The 18,997-nt window shown below is 34.6% G+C and overlaps 1 protein-coding gene across 1 annotated transcript in view; it reads left to right on the plus strand.

Moving 5' to 3' along the window:
- Positions 1–1,600: 1,600 nt before the first annotated feature.
- The window catches only part of LOC133189955 (uncharacterized), a 37,913-nt gene continuing 20,516 nt past the window's right edge, over positions 1,601–18,997 (plus strand). The window contains exons 1-17 of the mRNA XM_061325405.1: positions 1,601–1,748; positions 5,710–5,967; positions 6,230–6,495; positions 6,892–7,583; positions 8,163–8,291; positions 8,526–8,668; positions 9,442–9,629; positions 9,913–10,002; positions 10,147–10,281; positions 12,355–12,484; positions 12,689–12,931; positions 14,487–14,720; positions 15,165–15,420; positions 15,700–15,856; positions 15,993–18,115; positions 18,219–18,461; positions 18,639–18,855. Coding sequence (XP_061181389.1) covers positions 1,680–1,748; positions 5,710–5,967; positions 6,230–6,495; positions 6,892–7,583; positions 8,163–8,291; positions 8,526–8,668; positions 9,442–9,629; positions 9,913–10,002; positions 10,147–10,281; positions 12,355–12,484; positions 12,689–12,931; positions 14,487–14,720; positions 15,165–15,420; positions 15,700–15,856; positions 15,993–18,115; positions 18,219–18,461; positions 18,639–18,855 — 5,573 coding nt within the window. The 5' untranslated portion in view covers positions 1,601–1,679. The remainder of the gene's footprint in view (positions 1,749–5,709; positions 5,968–6,229; positions 6,496–6,891; positions 7,584–8,162; positions 8,292–8,525; positions 8,669–9,441; positions 9,630–9,912; positions 10,003–10,146; positions 10,282–12,354; positions 12,485–12,688; positions 12,932–14,486; positions 14,721–15,164; positions 15,421–15,699; positions 15,857–15,992; positions 18,116–18,218; positions 18,462–18,638; positions 18,856–18,997) is intronic.

The raw sequence follows: 18,997 nt of genomic DNA on the forward strand, positions 1-18,997 counted from the left end.
GTGATTTAAAAATTTGCCCTTTAAAGGCCCAGTATTTTATCTAGATCGACCTGTTTAAGAAAGAGTGTGTGAGAAAATTTTAAAATCTATGTTATTGTAAGTAAATGTCTACCTCGCTACCACATCCTATTTTGTGATTATTTAAATTGAGAAGTTCTTCAAAGGGAGAAAAAAAGTCAAAAATAAAAACAAACAATACAAGAATCACTGCTTTTGCAAGCCAAAACATAAGTATGTCCCCTCGACCCCAGCTGTGTTAGATTGGATTTGAAAACAGTATATACTCTTCTATAGTTGTGCAAAATTTCAATTTTTTAGAAATAAATTAACTGTTTTTAGTTCCACGGCAACTGCAGGTATTTTGGATATTCAAACTCGATAAACTTGGAGAGTGAGACACTTACATATTTTAAAATACATGTACATGTATTATAATTATAATCAGATGTCAATCTCCATCTTGTTTCACGTAAATAATCCACACGTGAATTGATCATTCAAAATATCACGTTTATAAATGATATTGACTTAAAACCGGTAAAGCATCACTTCACGAAAAAAATATGTGGTAAAAATAGACCAAAGCAACACCATTTTTTGCAAAAATAAAACAACATTCATGACTGCCCTCTCTCACTTTCTCTCCCTCTCTCTCTTTTAGCAAATCGAAAAGGGGGGTGCAACTCCCGTAACCCACCCCACCCCCTCTAGATCCGCCACTGAGCTACAAAATACATGTATCTGAATATATTTACATTTCTCATGTCTTTGTCCGAGATAAAATTTCAAATTGTAAAAATACTTTATTTCTACATAAATCTACTGGTTCATCGATAGGCGCGGTTAAAAAAAATCACGTGCGGGGCGTGACAAATAGAGACAGAAGCAGGGCTATTAGCACGGAAATTTGCAGAATCAGGAGCATGTAAATATAAGGAATAACTGTCAGATTTTTTGGATTCATGACGATGATCAATCGATTGGCTTGCGTGATAATTTTATGCATCCAAAAAATTAGACAGTTATTCCTTAAATAACTCATAAAGCCATACTAAGAAAGAAAAGGCAAGATTAAAGTTGGAAAAGCCAACTTTAAAGTTGGAAAAGCCAAGATTAAAGTTGGAAAAGCCAAGATTAAACTTGGAAAAGCCAACTTTAAAGTCGGAAAAGCCATGATTAAGTTGGAATTTCAAACTTTAAAGCCGGTTAGAATTTTTTTAAAGCCAACATTAAAAAAAATTTCGTGGCACTAATACACTTCCATAGAGGGATCTTAAACCAACTAATAAAACATTTTACACTATTTCCAAAGAAAAAAAAAGATCATTAGGCGCTACTGAGGAGGCATATCCATAAAGCATGTAGAGAGTACTCAGTTATACTTTTATTTTCTACAGTGTACTTTTGAAAATTTCGGGGTGGGGGTGTCACCCACCCAACCATTTCTTACGGACATGCACCACTTACAGAAATATAAAACTGACAATTTGAATAGAGTTACTTAATGGTAACCCTACTACCGCAACGGTCACTTTCTTGAGGACTCTGTCCGGAATCTGTTACGTTCACGTTAGAGTATTAGTTTTTCCGGAAAGCCGCCATATTTAAAAATGTCAATAGCGGGTTTAGTGAAGAATATTAAATGATATTACCAAAATGTACATAATTATACGTACACAATGACAGAAAAACTTATTCTAGAAGATCTCAGTGCTGGGAAACTCGAAAACATCGATCGCTTTATATTGGTACGGTAAAACGTGTGTAAAAACATCCTTTTCAGCTCTTTTAAAACATGGTCTCAGCAATGTAAACATTATTTATTCCTATAAAGGTAAAATAAAATCTAGATTAATCTTAAAATATTCCTGGACAGGTAACTTCTTATTTTAACGATTCGAAAAGGGGTTACAACAATGTGCAAAAACGGAACAAGGCATGCATTTTGCAGCTTTTTTGTCCATGATTGACCATGAATCTGATTAGATTTTGTCAATACTCCTTGGATCGGGCATTTTCAATGTTGGAGAAATCATAACTGTCCATTATTTTAAAAAAAATTTTAAAATCTATATACACATCTTAGTAAGTTTGAAGTAAAGTCAGAACTTTATCCACAACATACCACCCATTAGACAGAGTTTTTGAAAGTCACCAGTCCCACTGGCAAAACCAGTAAATATTTCAAAAGTCCAGTAATTTTCTTCATGTAATCAGTCCGAGCGACCGGTAAAAAAAAATCTTGACCTTAAAGGCTTTCCGGAACTTTAACCTCTTGACCTGTGGATGTTAAGTTTATTTGTGAGATTAATATTGTCAAAACAATTGAATCTGCGTGTATGATAAAATAACCCAAGTGCTTTTAGGACAGTTAGTTTTTCACAAAGTTGCGGCGCCATGGCCTGATAAATCTGGTAAAAGAAAATCAGACCTTAGGTGATTTTTTTCTGCCAAATCTGTTTGTTCAATCAGCTGATTCAATTTATACAAAATTTTAACCATAGCTTTATTTCAGATATAACATAATCAACCTAATGATCATTTACATGTACCTTAAATATAAAGAGTAATCATTATTGTTACATGAAGCATATCCCCCACAACATTTACAAGTTTGTTTTCTGCGCAAGACAGCTTGTCGGGTGTCCACTGTAAATATCACACCTGGTTAATTCAGTCCGAGAATGTATGACCCTATAATTCATTATCAGAAGGGGATGTTTGACCCTATTATTCATTAGCAAAAAAAAAAAAAAATCCCGACCTGACGACCCTTGATTTTTTGGGAATGTTGCAGGAAACAAACATAATTTTTTTAAGGTCTAACTGGAATTTCTCAGGTTTTTGATTTTATTTTTTTAGTATCTCAATATATATGCTGATGGACCAATTAATATTTTTGTGGACCAAGAAATTTCACTAAATCACTGGTCCAATTGACCATTGAATATTTTATTATTTCTAAAACTCTGATCAGAGAATCAAAATATTTCTAGAAACATTGTATATTCATTGTTATTCCCTTTGGGGTCTTGAATTTTTCTAAAGCTGATATTCCTTAATCTTTATGAATGTTAAAAGATACATCAAGGCATTTGAGTGACTTTTAAAAATTAATAAGGAGTGGAGTGAGAGTGCACACATTATGATCATGATTATGAAACCAGAGACACAAATAGCAGAGACTGGCAAGACTACCATTTACATTATTTCCTAGAATAAGTGAAGGTCCTATAAATTATTTGTGGAATAGGAGAGGGGTAAAATGCGATGGATCAGACCAGGATTTGAACCCGTGCGGCCTGAATCTACAGTCAGGTGCTCTACCCCATGGCTGTCTGACCACAGGTGATCAAACCCATCTGACCGCCACATCCTTCCCTCCTTAAAGGTCGTTTCCCACTGAACAACCAACCCAAGCTCTTCCCTGGCAGATCTTTCATCCACCACCTCCAGGGCATGACACAGCACCAAGTGTAACAGGAGAGGAGAAAAAAGCAACAAACTAAACCTAGATTTGAACCTGTCCCCTTGAATCTTCAGTCAGGTGCTCTACCCACTGAGCCACCTGAGATAGAACCCAGTGTAGTCTGTCACATTTTTCTCTTTTCATGTTGCACTTGTCATTGGTTGTGTATTTGTATCATAAATAAATTAATTATATTATATGGTTATGAATGGTAAAATTTAAAAAAAATTTCAGGTGTGTATTGGTTATCGAGACCAAACTAGGCAAATTAAAGAGGTCAATGATAAAATATTGGTGAAATCTTGGAGATATGGCCAACCACAGTCCCCTGTTGCTTGCTATTTCAGATTTCTCCTTGGTATTGCATCATAATTCATTGATACCCACAAATTATCTCGTCTTTTACCATGTTTACTCATCATATGTAGGCAAACTTCCTGAAATATCGTATTTGAATATGCAAATTCTTTGATTATAGGCAACCAAACAAAAAGCTTCAATTTTGAAATGCCCTTCTAAGTTTGCTATTTATGCTAATATAGTGATGCCCTTTAAAATGTGCAAATTTTGTTTTATAACGATTAAAGACAAGTCGTACAAGTCACTGGTAACACTGTATAAAAAAAAAAAAACAGTCAGGAATAATATTGGAATACCTTTCTCAAACTGTGAAATGCACCAGTGAGTGGATTTGTTTGCATTAACTACGGAAAAAATTTTTGTCATTGCCAAACATACATACTTAATGTAAGCTTTGATTTGTTGATTTGCCATTGTAACTCTGTGCAGCAACCATTCAAATGATTAGCACATATTAATTACATACGACATTTTGGCGAGTTTGCCAGGTGATGAGTAAAAGAAGAGATCACCTGTTGGTATCGGACTATGTCGTTATTGTATAAAAAAAAAAAGAATCTTACCAAAATAAAATATTCAGAATAATTGTTTAAAATTTATAGAAATATTATACTGTGTTATCATGATCATTTTAAAGATTTAAGTGTTTTAATGGTGCAAGATTTGAAGAATTAAACAAAAGGACATGTGAGAAATTGCAAGATTTTGAACATTTGTGAATCTGTTATTTATATATCTGATGAAACTCTTTTGTCCATTTTTACTACTAATTATACCCCCGCTCCGAAGGAGAGGGGGGTATACTGTTTTACCCTTGTGTGTCTGTCTGTCTGTGTGTCTGTCTGTCCGTAACAAATTTTGGTCGCAGTTTTCTTAGCAACTACTTATCGAAGATGCTTGAAATTTTAGCACAATCTTTGTTTAGGCATGCCATATGGTGGGATTCATTTTTGTACTTATCCGATGTCAACTTCCTGTTTATCCGTGCGTCTGTCCGTACCACACATAACAAACTTTGGTCGTAGTTTTCTCAGCAACTACTCATCTCAGAGGCCTGAAATTTATTGCACAATCTTTGTTTAGGGATGCCATATGGTGGGATTAATTTTTGTACAAATCCGATGTCAACTTCCTGTTTATCCATGCGTCTGTCTGTACCATACATAACAAATTTTGGTCGTAGTTTTTTCAGCAACTACTCATTGCAGATGCTTGAAATTTTAGCACAGTCTCTGTTTAGGCATGCCTTATAATGGGATTCATTTTTGGAATAAATTCGATGTCAACTTCCTGTTTATCCGTGCGTTTGTCCGTACCATACTTAACAAATTTTGGTCATAGTTTTCTCAGCAACTACTCATCTCAGAGGCTTGAAATTTTAGCACAATCTTTGTTTAGGCATGCCACATGTTGGGATTCAGTTTTTACAAATCCGATTTCAATTTCCTGATTATCACTGTGTTTGTCCATAACCGATCTTGTGTATTCACATCAGAGGGGGGGTATTATTAGTGAGCATTGGCTCACATAGTGAGCATTGGCTCACAGACTTCTTGTTTTCTTCGAATTACTGCAAAGATTACCAACTTTAATATTTTGTAGTCAAATGTGGTTCATTATATGAAAAGCATGATATAACTACAGTCAAACCTCGCTATCTTGAACTTGAAGGGACTTAGAAAATACTTTGAGATAACCGAGGATTTGAGATATAATTCAGGTTAAAATACTTAAGGAATAAATAGTTGGGACCTCAAAATTACTTCGACATATCCATGGTATTCAAGATATCCGTGTTCAAGATACCGAGGTTCAACTGCATTTAATCAATCAAATGCTTACTATGGTTTCTCCAACATATTGTTGTTTGTTTATTTTAGGAATATCTCTCTCCAATTCAGAAGACTAGTGACTGCACTAAGGACCAGCTTTCCCGCTACACACTTGTAACAGTGCAGGTTTTACAAGCATCTGTGACCCACATTTCCACCTGTGGTCTACACAGGTCTATGCTACTGAATGCTGTCCACATATGTTATAACTTCTACACCAAAAACCGTGATGTCTTAAAGTTGCCAGATCCTTTGACACTGCCAAAAGTCCTCTATCATATCGTTGCTAAATTAACAGAAATCAAAGTAACTTTGCAATATTTTTTTCACTCGTACAATAATTCACATTTGATCATGATAAATATGAATATTTAAATTATCTATTTAATTTTACAAGTATTTCATAATTTACAAGATCCTACAAAGTACAACCAGTAAAAAGCCATTAAACCTAACTGTATATTGCAATGACATAAACTACAGTCCCATAGCAAATTTGTCTAGCCTGTGTTTTGCTTGGTGACAGATGATTCAAGATTTGACTAGTTTCTTGCTTTATGTGCTTTAGGACTGTTCCAATGAAATCTACAAGACTTGTCAGTATCTTTATGATGAGTTACTCCCCTTACCAGACCACTCAACAGGTGCCACGGCCTCAATTATCACAAACATTTACAGCAAATTGTGGAATGTTGCCATTAAACTTGAGCAGGACAAAGCAACACAGCAGCCTGATGTTGTGTTGCAGCTGAGATACATGGCTATCAAAATGTTGCTACTCAGACGGACAGCTTTGGCACCAACTGTGGACAAATTCCTTCTAGCTGTAGACAGGTAAACTAAACTAACACATCTCTTAAATGCTGCACAAAAACTTGATAAATCACATTTACTTTGATGAATACTATATCTCAGTGATGGTACTTATCAGCTATTTTGATCGTCACTGTAATAATTATAATATAAAGTGATGAAAGCATGTACAAATACAATAGATATGTTATCATTCCTACCAATATCAGAATAATTTGATTTTAGTTAAAGAGGGTTTGTTAACAATCATACAGATTTTGAAGATTTTTAACAATGTAATAATTACAATAAAAATAGTCTAAGCAGTACATCCATAATATCAATTTCATTTTATGAACAAGAAAATAAGTTGCACTGATTATCGCTACATGATTTTTCAGCATTTTACAATGCACCTGGTATGTTGGATCATTTCAGGTATGATAAATCATCAGTGCAGAAAAACATGAAAACAGCCATTTCAGAGCAGCACATAGCAGTGAAGTTTGTTCTGGATATAGCACAGTATATTGAAACCATGGGATCTGATAAGTGTGTTGTGACCGAGAGTGAAGTCTGCAGTTCTCTGTCTTTGTTCCAGTACTTACATCAGGTCATAGTGACTCAGCAACTTCATTCCATCCTGGGGACAGTGCACCAAAACATGCAGAAATTTCTGTCCACATTTACAAATGCAACTTTTTGTAAAGCAGTGAAAAATTTGTATGAAACATTACACCTGACATTGTTATGTAGTATAAACCACAAAAATTCAAAAACAAGTCGAAAGGATATCCAGAGTCTCTCAGGGAAGATTATAGATTTACTACAAGATAGTATAAGTAGTCTTAATACAGGATGGTATTTGTTAATATGTGAATGTCTATTAGTAATCCTAAAACAACAGACAATGGTCAGTTCAGAGGACCAGTGTTTCACGGAAGCAATATTGGAGTACACACAAAAGGTCACCCAGTTCTTAATCACAAGCCGGGAGGAAGACAAGCTGCAGTATGAAGAAGACACAAAGGAGAAGAATGACAAGCTGGCAGGAATGATCAGCACCAAGCTCATCATCATCATTAGAACTGTGCTCGAGCTTGGTGTTACACTGATCAATCATCAAAAAGGTAGCACAGAGTATTTATTAGTAGTTATGTTTGATATAGCACCAAAAAGCCGCTAGCACAAAGAGTACATATAAATACAGTTTGTGGGGTTCATCTGAGGTGTTTATAAAATGTTACTTGTGGTGCAAAACATGGGTACACATTTGTTATGCAATAAGCTGCTGTGAAGTGGCCACCAAGCTCAAAAGTATGCAAAAATTTAAATGAGCTTATTTTTAAAATTTTCTGACATCGGCCACCATGCAGGGTATCCTTATTGAAAAGTTCAGATTGACTCAAATAGAAGCACATTCCTCTTCCAAGGGGAGAAATTTATAAATAGAATGGGGTCATTTAGAAATCTCAAGGAACAATTACACAAAGTGGTCCCTGACTTTTATGACTAAATTACCTAAAAGTCTTGAATGTATGTATGATTATTATGAGTCGGAGAATTGTGAAAAAAAAACAATCTTTCTTGAAAATTTTAACATTTTTTCTTAATCTATTAAAATGTGATCATCAACATTTATTTATAAATTGTTCAAAATATGCACTTTATACATGTATGTACTGAGTCACAATCTTAATGGATTACAGACTCTGGTAGGGTGTCCTGTGTCCTGCAGTCCCTACAGCCCTTAACCGAGGCCTACACCCAGCAGATAGAGCAAACCAGACATGCCCCTCCATCAGCTGACTTCATACTAAGAGAGAGGAGACAATGTGGTAAGTTGGTAACAGAAAATTGCTTTTTTTTTTTTTTTTTTTTTTTTTTGGAAGGGGGGGGGGGGTGAAAATTGCAAAATTTATCACTTCAGATGTGAAAAAAAAGTTAATTTAATTAAGTAAAATGCACTTATTAAATCATGTATAACTATTTCAAACCAAATTAAGTTTGTGCATGAGCAGCACACCATTCAGATATAATATCAGGTACAGATGTATTACATATTTTTCCAGGTTATTTAATGTCCAAGTTTGCCAAGGTGTCTTGCAGTTTAGGTCACCAGGAACTTGACCTGTTTTATTACAGTGTAGAGTGTGACCAGCTGACCAAATGGGCAGAGTCTGATGAGAACCTCAAGGAACAACGCATCAAAGAAGTATGCAGTTTTTATCAAATTAATTAAATGTATATTCATTTATACTTTATATGAATATACTAGAGATTGGAATCTGTAGCCAGTTGTATGTTACCTCGGTTGGAAAGATGGGAATTGGTTAGAAAATCTATAATTGGTTAGTCAAAAATAGTTGAAGAACACAATATCCTTAAAATTTGATTTAAAAAAACCTGAACGTTTACAAGTTAGGGATTTCGCTTCTCTTTTATAGCTGACTTGGAGGTAACTATTATGGTAACAATGCAAAATGAACTTGTGACATCAGATCTTAAAAGTTAAATGTCTCTGATATCTTAAGCACACTTTATAGTTTTCTTCATTTTTTCTTGCCTTTTGGAACTGAAATGAAATATATACATGAATATAGTGTTGTGATTAAACAAAAAATATGTTAGGAAAAAATATATTTTGATACAATTAACCGGTTAATCAGTCAGAACGGGTCGCAGTTAACCGATTGGCAATTTTGTATACCTTTGCCGTCCCTAAAATATACAGTGCTGAATGGCATATGACAATTAATCAGTATTCTGCATTTTGATATATTGACCAAACCAAATGAAATCTATAGGAACTTCATATACATGTACATTTAGAACAAAAAAACTAACTATAATGCAGGTTAAATGCAAATTAACATGTGTCTTTCTAGTCCATTAGTAAAAAGAAATCTTAAACTGTGCATTGTACTTGAGCATTTCAGACCTACATATACGTGTATGACCTGTATTACTTTAAATTTCCTTTGTTAGGTAAATCTGTTGGGGATCTATGAGATGTTGGCAGACCTACACTGGAAACTCGGTGACATTGATGCTGTATTGCAGAAATTAACAAAAAGTGTAGAATTGCAACCTTCGCATTTGGCGACAGCAGTAGAGTTTTGGTGTCGAATCAAAAGACAGCAACTAAGAGTGGAAAATGTGCAGATCATTGACATGTAAGGCACTATAGGGGTACATCATAAAGTCCAACACCTTTAATCTGGTCACTTCACCTCCCTCATAATATTGTTTGGGAACCTCTTTGTAAATGTGCAGGAAGATAAGTTTGTAATATGAATTCCCCATTTATGAAGTCAAGTGTCTCAAGTGTTAAAAAAATAGTCTGGGTTATCAAGATGCTGCCATATTAGTTATATTTAAAAGGAAAAATATCAACACATCAGTAATTGTTCAGCAAAAGTTATTTTTGTTTGTGGGTCATTTCATCTTATTTGACAGGTACTTTGTGGACAATATGAAGGAATTTTCAGAAACTGTGGATGCTTACAATATTTTAAAAATGGAGCTGAAATGTTTGTCATTAGCAAGGTAAAGAGAACCTTAAAGACATTTTGCAACATTAACATTGTAAATGCCTTGTTTTCATTTATTTCTTTTAAAATCAGTCATTAAAAAGAAGTACTGGTATACATGTATATCAAGGTTTCTCCAGTATTCTTTTGTTCTGTGTAGTAAAAAGTACCCTGGGGCAGAGTTATCTCTCTTGAGGAGAATACAACAAGCTGCCAAACATGCTGTTCAAAAAGCTGAGGCTCTGCTAGAGATTGCCAAACTGGTCTGGGAACGCTTTACAGAGAAACAGGAAAGGTAGGGAAATCTTTTAGCGTCGATGAAAGATTCTATCTCAAAGATCAACTTCAAGACAGGGTAAATTCCATTTACTTAACATGTTTCCTGTCATCTCAATAGATTGTGCTTTGGTAGAGATTTTTGTGATTTGACTTTTGTTTCTCAAAACAAAATTGTCAAGTTTTAAATTGCTGTCAGAGGATTGGTCTGACAAAGTTAAAGGTTCTGTTGAACGGAACATGTCAGACATGTTACATGTACCATATTTTGTACAGAAAGGAAAAAAAAAACACTGCCTTTTATTGTTTTTGCAGTATTCCCTCTCACAATTTTCTTTTCTTTTCTTATGGTCGGAGTCTTTAAGGATATCCTACACATCCTGTTTCTATCTTTTAAAATTTGCATCCCGTCCAATTTTTTCAAATGGTCATTTGGGCCAATGGTTTTAAGTTATCGGTCCAGAAAATTTTTCACTGGCCTTGCTGACAGGACCAGCAGTTTTTGAAAACTCTGCTCAAAGTTCAAGTCAACACAGATATTTCTTTAGATTTATTATCTGATGTTACTGCCGTTTATGCTAACTTTAAAAACCAAGGGTCATTTTGACCCTTTGAAATAAATCTTAGGAGTCAAATAGAGGGTCAAAATGAATTCTGGTTTTTCATCTTAATTTGATGTTTAAAAAACAAAAGTAGAAAAAAATAAATGTTGTTTTATTTACACATTTTACCAAATCCACTATCTTGCATTTGTCATCTGACACCTGTGTATCCAGAGCTGACTTCTGCAAATTGTTTGAACCTTTTGCAAACTTTTAAGTCCATGACATGGACCTTGCTGACCTTTTCAATTACATCTGCAGCATTTTTGATAATGCCAAATTGAAGTACATGTAAATATATCTACATAACACTATATTATGTGGCCTTCCCATTTTGTTAAAGAGAGGTCATTAAAAAAATTTCAAAGCTCATTTTTGATATTTATACCCCCGCTCCGAAGGAGAGGGGGGTATACTGTTTTACCCTTGTGTGTCTGTCTGTCTGTCTGTCCGTCTGTGTGTCTGTCTGTCTGTCCGTAACAAATTTTGGTTGCAGTTTTCTCAGCAACTACTTATTGCAGATGCTTGAAATTTTAGCACAGTCTTTGTATAGGCATGCCATATGGTGGGATTCATTTTTGTACTTATCCAATGTCAACTTCCTGTTGATCCGTGCGTCTGTCCGTACCATACATAACAAATTTTGGTCGCAGTTTTCTCAGCAACTGCTCATCGCAAATGCTTGAAATTATAGCACACCCTTTGTTTAGGCATGCCATATGGTGGGATTCATTTTTGTATGAATCCGATGTCAACTTCCTGTTTATCCATGCGTCTGTCCGTACCATACATAACAAATTTTGATCGCAGTTTTCTCAGCAACTAATAGAAGATGCTTGAAATTTTAGCACACCCTTTGTTTAGGCATGCCATATAGTGTGATTCATTTTTGTACGAATCTGATGTCAACTTCCCATTTATCTATGCATCTGTCCATACCATACATAACAAATTTTTGGTGGCAGTTTTTCAGCAACTACCCATCGCATATGCTTGAAATTTTAACACACTCTTTGTTTAGGCATGCTATATGTTGGATTCATTTTTGTATGAATCTGATGTCAATTTCCTGATTATCACTGTGTGTGTCCATAACTGAACTTGTGTATTCACATCAGGGCGGGGGTATTATTAGTGAACAGTGGCTCACAGACTTCTTGTTTTACCTGTGTTGATTTGATGCAGGAATTCTTTTTCAGGGGTATCATTATATTTTTATGCATATTTTACTCACATCTCTGTGTTAACAGAAATACTGTATTGCTTGTGTTTCACTGAAAAAGGGTCTCTGCAAGACAGGTAACTCCTCAGTTATATTTAGTTAATTTTACATGAATGAAAATTTTTTAAACTAACCAGTGTCTCATATGACTGAAAAAAATTGCAAGGGACATAAAACAAGCAAACAAAAAGCAATTCTAACAAATTTAACATTAAAAATTTATACAATAAAATGACAATTTCATATACAATGTATATGTTTTCAATAGACCAGTACAGGAGTACTTAAGTGATGCAGAGCAGCTGTTAGAGAGCATAAACACACCAGATGAGATGTTGATATTAGCTGATGTACAGCTATGGACCTTTGTTGTCAAACATGAAAACATCTGTAAACAGGTCAGTTACTTACCACCAAAATAACAGCAAAATGCATCTAATTGAATCCTTTTTTACATCTAAACTACATGTACACGTATTGGAGTGAGATTGGAGAAACTTCTCTTTTTGCCCATAGATTTCCAGATTTCACATGTATATTCAATGTTTTATTCAAAAAGCATCATTCTGATAAATCAGTTTTATGCATATTTTTCTCCATAGCTGATAACAAGTTCCCAGAAGATGACCAAGATGGAAGAGAGTATAGTAGATAATGGGGATGAACCACAGAACTGGAGTGCATTTGAATTTGATATGATGTGTACATTCTCCATGGAGATGGAAATCATCAGACACCTGGACAATGCTATGGAATTATGGGAGAAAGTCCCACCGAGCGTACACACAGTCAACAGTATTAGATCACTCATGTTGTGCTCATCCATTCTACGCCTCACTAGAAAGGTAGTTGAATACCAGGGATGGGGTCAATTACTTTAAAAAGTAATTAATTAAATTACAATTACTTTTACTTTTTCTTCAATTAAATTACAATTAAATTACAGGCTTTCTAAGACATGTAATTAATTAAATTACAATTACTTTGCAAAAGTAATTAATTAAATTACAAATTACATTTTTAATTTTTTGAAAATTTTTATAATCCTTGTCAATGAATATACAGAACATCATTTATTTGTATATAAGCTCAGCCTCTGCACAAACAGTACAAGAAATAATATGCTATAGGCATTGTGTATCGTTCTGGTTTAATTTATAACATTTATTAACAAAACAGTAAGAATCTCCTTAAAGAACTATCCGAGATCAGTTTGATGCAGTTTCCACCACACAAAACCTACATGTACACAAATTGCATGGCTTATGATATTTGATTAAAAGTGAGTATTTTAATAGAGTGAAATGAGTCGCAACTGTAACCCCTCAAATTAAATATTTCCTTTGAAGGTAACCTGAACATCCTAAATTGCTATTTATGTTGAGCAATTTTACTTCATAAATCAGAATTGTACAGATAGAAAATTCATTCATAAAAATCTGTTTAGATGTTAAAATAATTATCAAATTGAAAGTTTTTTTTTTTTTCTAAAGCTAGCGGAGTATTTTAAATTGAAATAATTATCTTCATTGGCTTTGTCTTCTAAATCATGGAATGAATATCTCTTTAGAGGAGTTGATTTGTTTTTATTGCAATTTAAAGCTGTGATCTGGAGGGTAATTATCTCTTCCCAACAAGAGAGAACTTAATTAATGACACACATCTTCTTTTTCTTTATTATTGATCAAACAACAAAGATTGAAATATAATAAATGTGTGTTTCATAGCTGAATAGACCTAAGATAGGTGGTTCAAAATTCATATTTATAAACATTGATCAAAAAATTCAAAATTTACATAATGATTAGAAAGAAACTAGTTTATTATTATCAAGCCAATCATTTAATTATTTTTTTGTAAGCATTAACCTAAGATTTTGTATAATTGAAGGATTCAGGATATGTTTAACAAGAAAATAAAAACCAGTAAAATGGGGAGGTAGTGGTGACGATATATCATGAATATGTATTATATAAAGTAATTGAATGTAATTGAAAAAGTAATTGAAATTACATGGTATTTTTTCAGTGTAATTAATTAAATTACAATTACAAGTAATTGAAAAAATGTTCAATTACAAATTACTTCCAATTACTTCAAAAAATGTAACTAATTACAGTCAATTACAATTACTTTTTTCAATTACCCCATCCCTTTTGAATACATTTTAAGACTGTAAATTAATTACAAAGTTATGCAGATTCAGAGCAGGTTTGTTTAGATCATCTCTGTGCTATTAAAGCTTATAAATTTACAGTTAATAATAAGTTAAAATTTCATAATATGCTTTTAGTCAAAATATTACTTGATTAAGGTAAAAAATATTACAGTCACTAAAGCTAGCAAGCTGAGATGATTTTTTCTTACAAAATAATTTTTTATTAATTTTTTTCCCCACAGTCTGAAAAAGAGCAGCATGTATTGTTCCTTGCTTTACAAGTATGTGACAAACTCGGGGATGAAACAACATGTAATGTAATTAAGTGTCGTTTATCTCACATTTATGGACTGCATGGGATGCATCATCACGCCAGTCAAATCCTTCCTTCCATTCCTGACCAACAGAACTCGTTTGATGACAGTTACCTACAGACAGTCATGGCTAGTGTTATGCACTATCTTCATACAAAACAGGCAAGCTTTTAACTTTTAAATGAAAATTGTTTTAATATACATGATATACACTGAAAATAGTCTGCAAATATCAAAAGTACATTCTTTTGTTTCCCTCCCTCTTCTACATGTACTTTTATAAACGTTAGGTTTAAATTCTATATATTGTACGTGTATTACAAACTGGATAATAAAGATGATTTCTAACTGGTGAAAACAAATTATCTTTCAGAGTTTTAATGAAATAAGGCAAGAATAAGCATGCACATATACATGTACCTGTAAATCCTTTTAGAAGATTAAGTTAATATTAGCTGACCGGTACATCAGCCTGAATGATAATGTTTTATTGACTTTATAGATCCATATGTTTTATTGACTTTATAGATCCATATGTTTTATTGACTTTATAGATCCATATGTTTTATTGACTTTATAGATCCATATGTTTTATTGACTTTATAGATCCAAAAAGGTCTGGAACTTCTTCACAGTCTCAATGAAAAAATAAAAGAACAGCCCAGTCTCAGTAAAAATGTGTGCCTGGCTAATGGGATAGTCAAACGGTACTGGTCGTTATTTTCATCCCTACCAACTGACCAGTCCTTAGAGGAGTTGTCAGAGGAGTATAGTCTGGACCATGCAATCGAGGCGTACAGGTACCACGTCAGTGTCATCTACTTTCTTCTGGGCAAAGAAAAGTGGACAGTTGATACCAAGGGTAAGGGGTCACAAATTATCAAGTCACTGATAAATGTATTGAACTACTAGTTTAAGAATATGGCAAGCTAAAGAGTAAATTATGGAGATCTTACATACACATATTTGAATCTTTCACAATTGGTTTGTCTGTCTGTCTGATTTTCTATATGTATCTAAATTCTAACCTTGTCCATTTCTTTTAAATTTCTCAAAATGGAGACTTGAAATTTGGCCATTAAAGCATAATTACATCATGGCATGCTAAAGCCATGTGTCACGTGTTAAGGTTGTATTATAGGAATGAACACAACAGAGAAGTTTGATGTGATACAGGAGTACCTGCTATCTCTGTATCACCTCGGTCAGCTGGAGCGACTGGTGGGGGATACCAGATCTGCAAAGTTTCACATCAAAGAGGGATGGACCACCGCTCACTTCATGGGGCTACCAAAATGGTATGTAAAAATTGTCTATTGCAAAATTAAAATGTTAAACACTGCTAAAAATTGTTTATTGCAAAATTTTATAAAAAATGTTGAACACTGCATTACATGTACATGTGGTTACAATCCATTTACATGTATTCTACAGGGCTTCAATGTTCATGATTGAATTTTCAATGATCCACGTCCTTGCTGAAAATTTTGAAGCTGCCACCTCAAGTCTCACAAAAACAAGGCAAGTGTTTAATGCCTGCCAGGAACCAGCTGATGCATCTTTAAAGGATTCAAGGTCAAAATGTACAAGAGTCAAGAGAATAGAGAGTTTTGGTTTTGATGAAGTGAAGAAAGAGGAAGACCAAGATACATTTCTTTGTTCATTCCCACCATGCTGGCAGCATTTGATAGACAATGTGACCTGTGACCTTTGTGAAGATGACACTGTTAAGTTGGCCATTCTGTCTTACTCCCTTATCACAGCCAAGTTCAATGTTTATGTACAGCAGAATCTTAAGTTTGATATTTTGGATAAGATTAACAATGTGTGTGAGACATTTATCAATCAAAAACCCAGGAATGTAAAACAGGGTCTAAAGGAGCTACCGATGTGTGTTTTTCAAGATGATTCTGAACTAAAAGATATCTATGTAGAGTGCTTGTCTTTGATAGCTGAAACCAGTCTTCTGGTAGGAAAAACGGACAAGTGTGAGAGTGTTATACAAAGTGCTCAAGATCTCTTCCAAAACCAGTGTGTGAATGACTTTGTAGCTAATTTAATTCAAAACAAATTCACTGTTTTTAAGGCACAAATGTATTTAATGAGGAGTTTGACAAGTAAAAAGGATTCCATTGAGGGAGATATTGATATTCTTGAGGATGTTGCCCCAATGGAGATCTCAATTACTCCAGAGGAAATATCGCCACTGAAGATTTCCAATAAACCAGTGGAGGGCAATCAGTCAGTTGTTACAAAGGAAGATCACCAGGAGCTGGTGGAGGATATTGAGAAGCTGGAGATTAAGGATGTAAGAGGCGAACAAACGAACCAATCAAAGGCAGGGACAAAAACAAGTAAACGGCGAGGGGCAACTCAGAGGAAGCAAGCAAAAGATGATGTTTGTGAAGCTTCAATAGAAACAGAAAAGGTCGTGAAGAGTGAAGCAGAAATCACAAAGAGGTCTGCAGCAGGAACCAGAAGAAAAAAGATCAGTGCTAAATCAGTCAACCAAAGTACAACTAAATCAGTCAACCAATGTACTACTAAATCAGTCAACCAAAGTACTACTAAATCACTCAACCAGAGTACTACTAAATCACTCAAACAAAGTACTACTACATCACTCAACCAGAGTACTACAAAAAGGGACAGAAAGCAGGGTAACACCAATGGAAGCTTGACAGAAGACCTTACAGTTACCTCTGTCTCTTCAACTCCAGAATTTGTACTAAAAACCCCATATAGTGTGTGCAGTAAGAAAGCCTTAGTGTTTAGTTCTGATTCTGAGGAGGAAATTGGCTCTCAGTTACCTATCAGTAAGAGCAGTGATTCTTTTGTGACCCCAAGTAACCCAGGAAGTTGTTCATCAGCAAATTCTACTCCAGCTACTGGTAAAAGCAACCTTAAGTCCAGAATACCAAAATACATCAACAGATCTAGAGTGTCTAAAACACAGAGGGATTCTTCTGCATCCAAGGGCAAGAAATCATCAACACAGGTTGATGTCACATTGGAAACTTCCACATCTAGAGACAAAAAATCTAAAGAACAGGACTGTGTTGTGCAGGAAGACAAAGAAAATTTTCCTAAGAAGAAAAGCATTTCAAGAAGAGGGAAAACTGCAGCAAATGGGGAATTAACTAAAACCAATGATGTAGAACCAGCTAAAACATCAGCTAGGGGTAGAAGAAAAGCTACCAAAACACAAGTCCAAAGTGATTCATCTAATAGTGGAGAAATCAGCCAGGCAAAGGATGATATTTATGATTTTGTTGAAGGTGACCCAATTGATTCAGGGAAAAGTAAGACAGTGAGGAAAACTACAAGGAGAACTAATGCTAGAGTTAAGAGGCAGCCTGCAGAAAAAGTACGAAGTGCAGTAGCTGAGATAAATGATGAGACAGTTGATCTGATTGGACATTTAGGATACTGTGACATAGATGAGGGGACTAGTCCATCAGATGAGGACCAGTCCTGGACTCAAGATGTACAAATCTCCAAACCTGAACTTATAGATGATAAATGTTTAGAAGAAATGCTGTTAAAATTGGAAAAAGGTACATTACTGTGTATATTGCGAATAGTACTTATTTAAAACAATTTTTTTGTTAATTGTTTTCTTCTTCTTCTTAATAATGATAATTGTGGGTTTTTCTATAGCACAAGTCTTAGATGATTCCATTGAGATTCCACGAGGTGGGGATGAAAAAAAGATGGGAAGAGGCCAGGGCAAAAGGGTCACAAAATCCTCCAAACAAGATACCACGGAGAGGATGGAACAATCATTAGGTGAAGACAACACAGAGATTCCTAGATCCACCACTAGAGTGAACATGCAGCTCACCATGGAGAGAATGAGAAGGGCAGCTCCACCAGGAAAAGTTGCAAAGGATGCTAGGAAAGGCATGTCATTAATTTTTCACATTCGACATGGACTGCTAAAACATTTTATTAACAAACTGGTTTTGAGCCTTTATTACCCTGTATGCCTGCAATTTTTTATTGAAGTGAAAGTAATTATTGTGCTTAAATCTACAATTTAAACCCTAGAAAGTGAATGGCATTTTTAAAAATTTTCAGCTGATTCTCCAAGGGATGAGGATTTGACAGGGATGCTGGAGGTGGCATTTGAACAAGCTCGTCACCTGCCCACAACTGGACTTTACACCTCTATCTGTAACCTTCTGGCTCTCCAGTATATAGACACCTGTCCTCTGAAGGCGGCCTATTATCTAACCGAGGGAATGGTGGTCACCTTCAGACATCAATCTCTAGTTAACTGCAGTAGGAAAATCAGGTAGTAAAAATAGTCATGTAAATGGTCATTTATTAAACAGAGTCACTCATGCAAATTCATTTTCTTTCATGAAATATTAAAAAAAAAATTAAAATTGTAAGAGACTAGTTTCCAGTTGAATGAGTTGGTGTGATTGCTTTTT

This window comes from Saccostrea echinata, unplaced genomic scaffold, assembly GCF_033153115.1.
Source record: "Saccostrea echinata isolate AGI-Se365-2 ecotype Australia unplaced genomic scaffold, CSIRO_AGI_Sech_v1 ptg000001l, whole genome shotgun sequence".
NCBI classification, from domain to species: domain Eukaryota; kingdom Metazoa; phylum Mollusca; class Bivalvia; order Ostreida; family Ostreidae; genus Saccostrea; species Saccostrea echinata.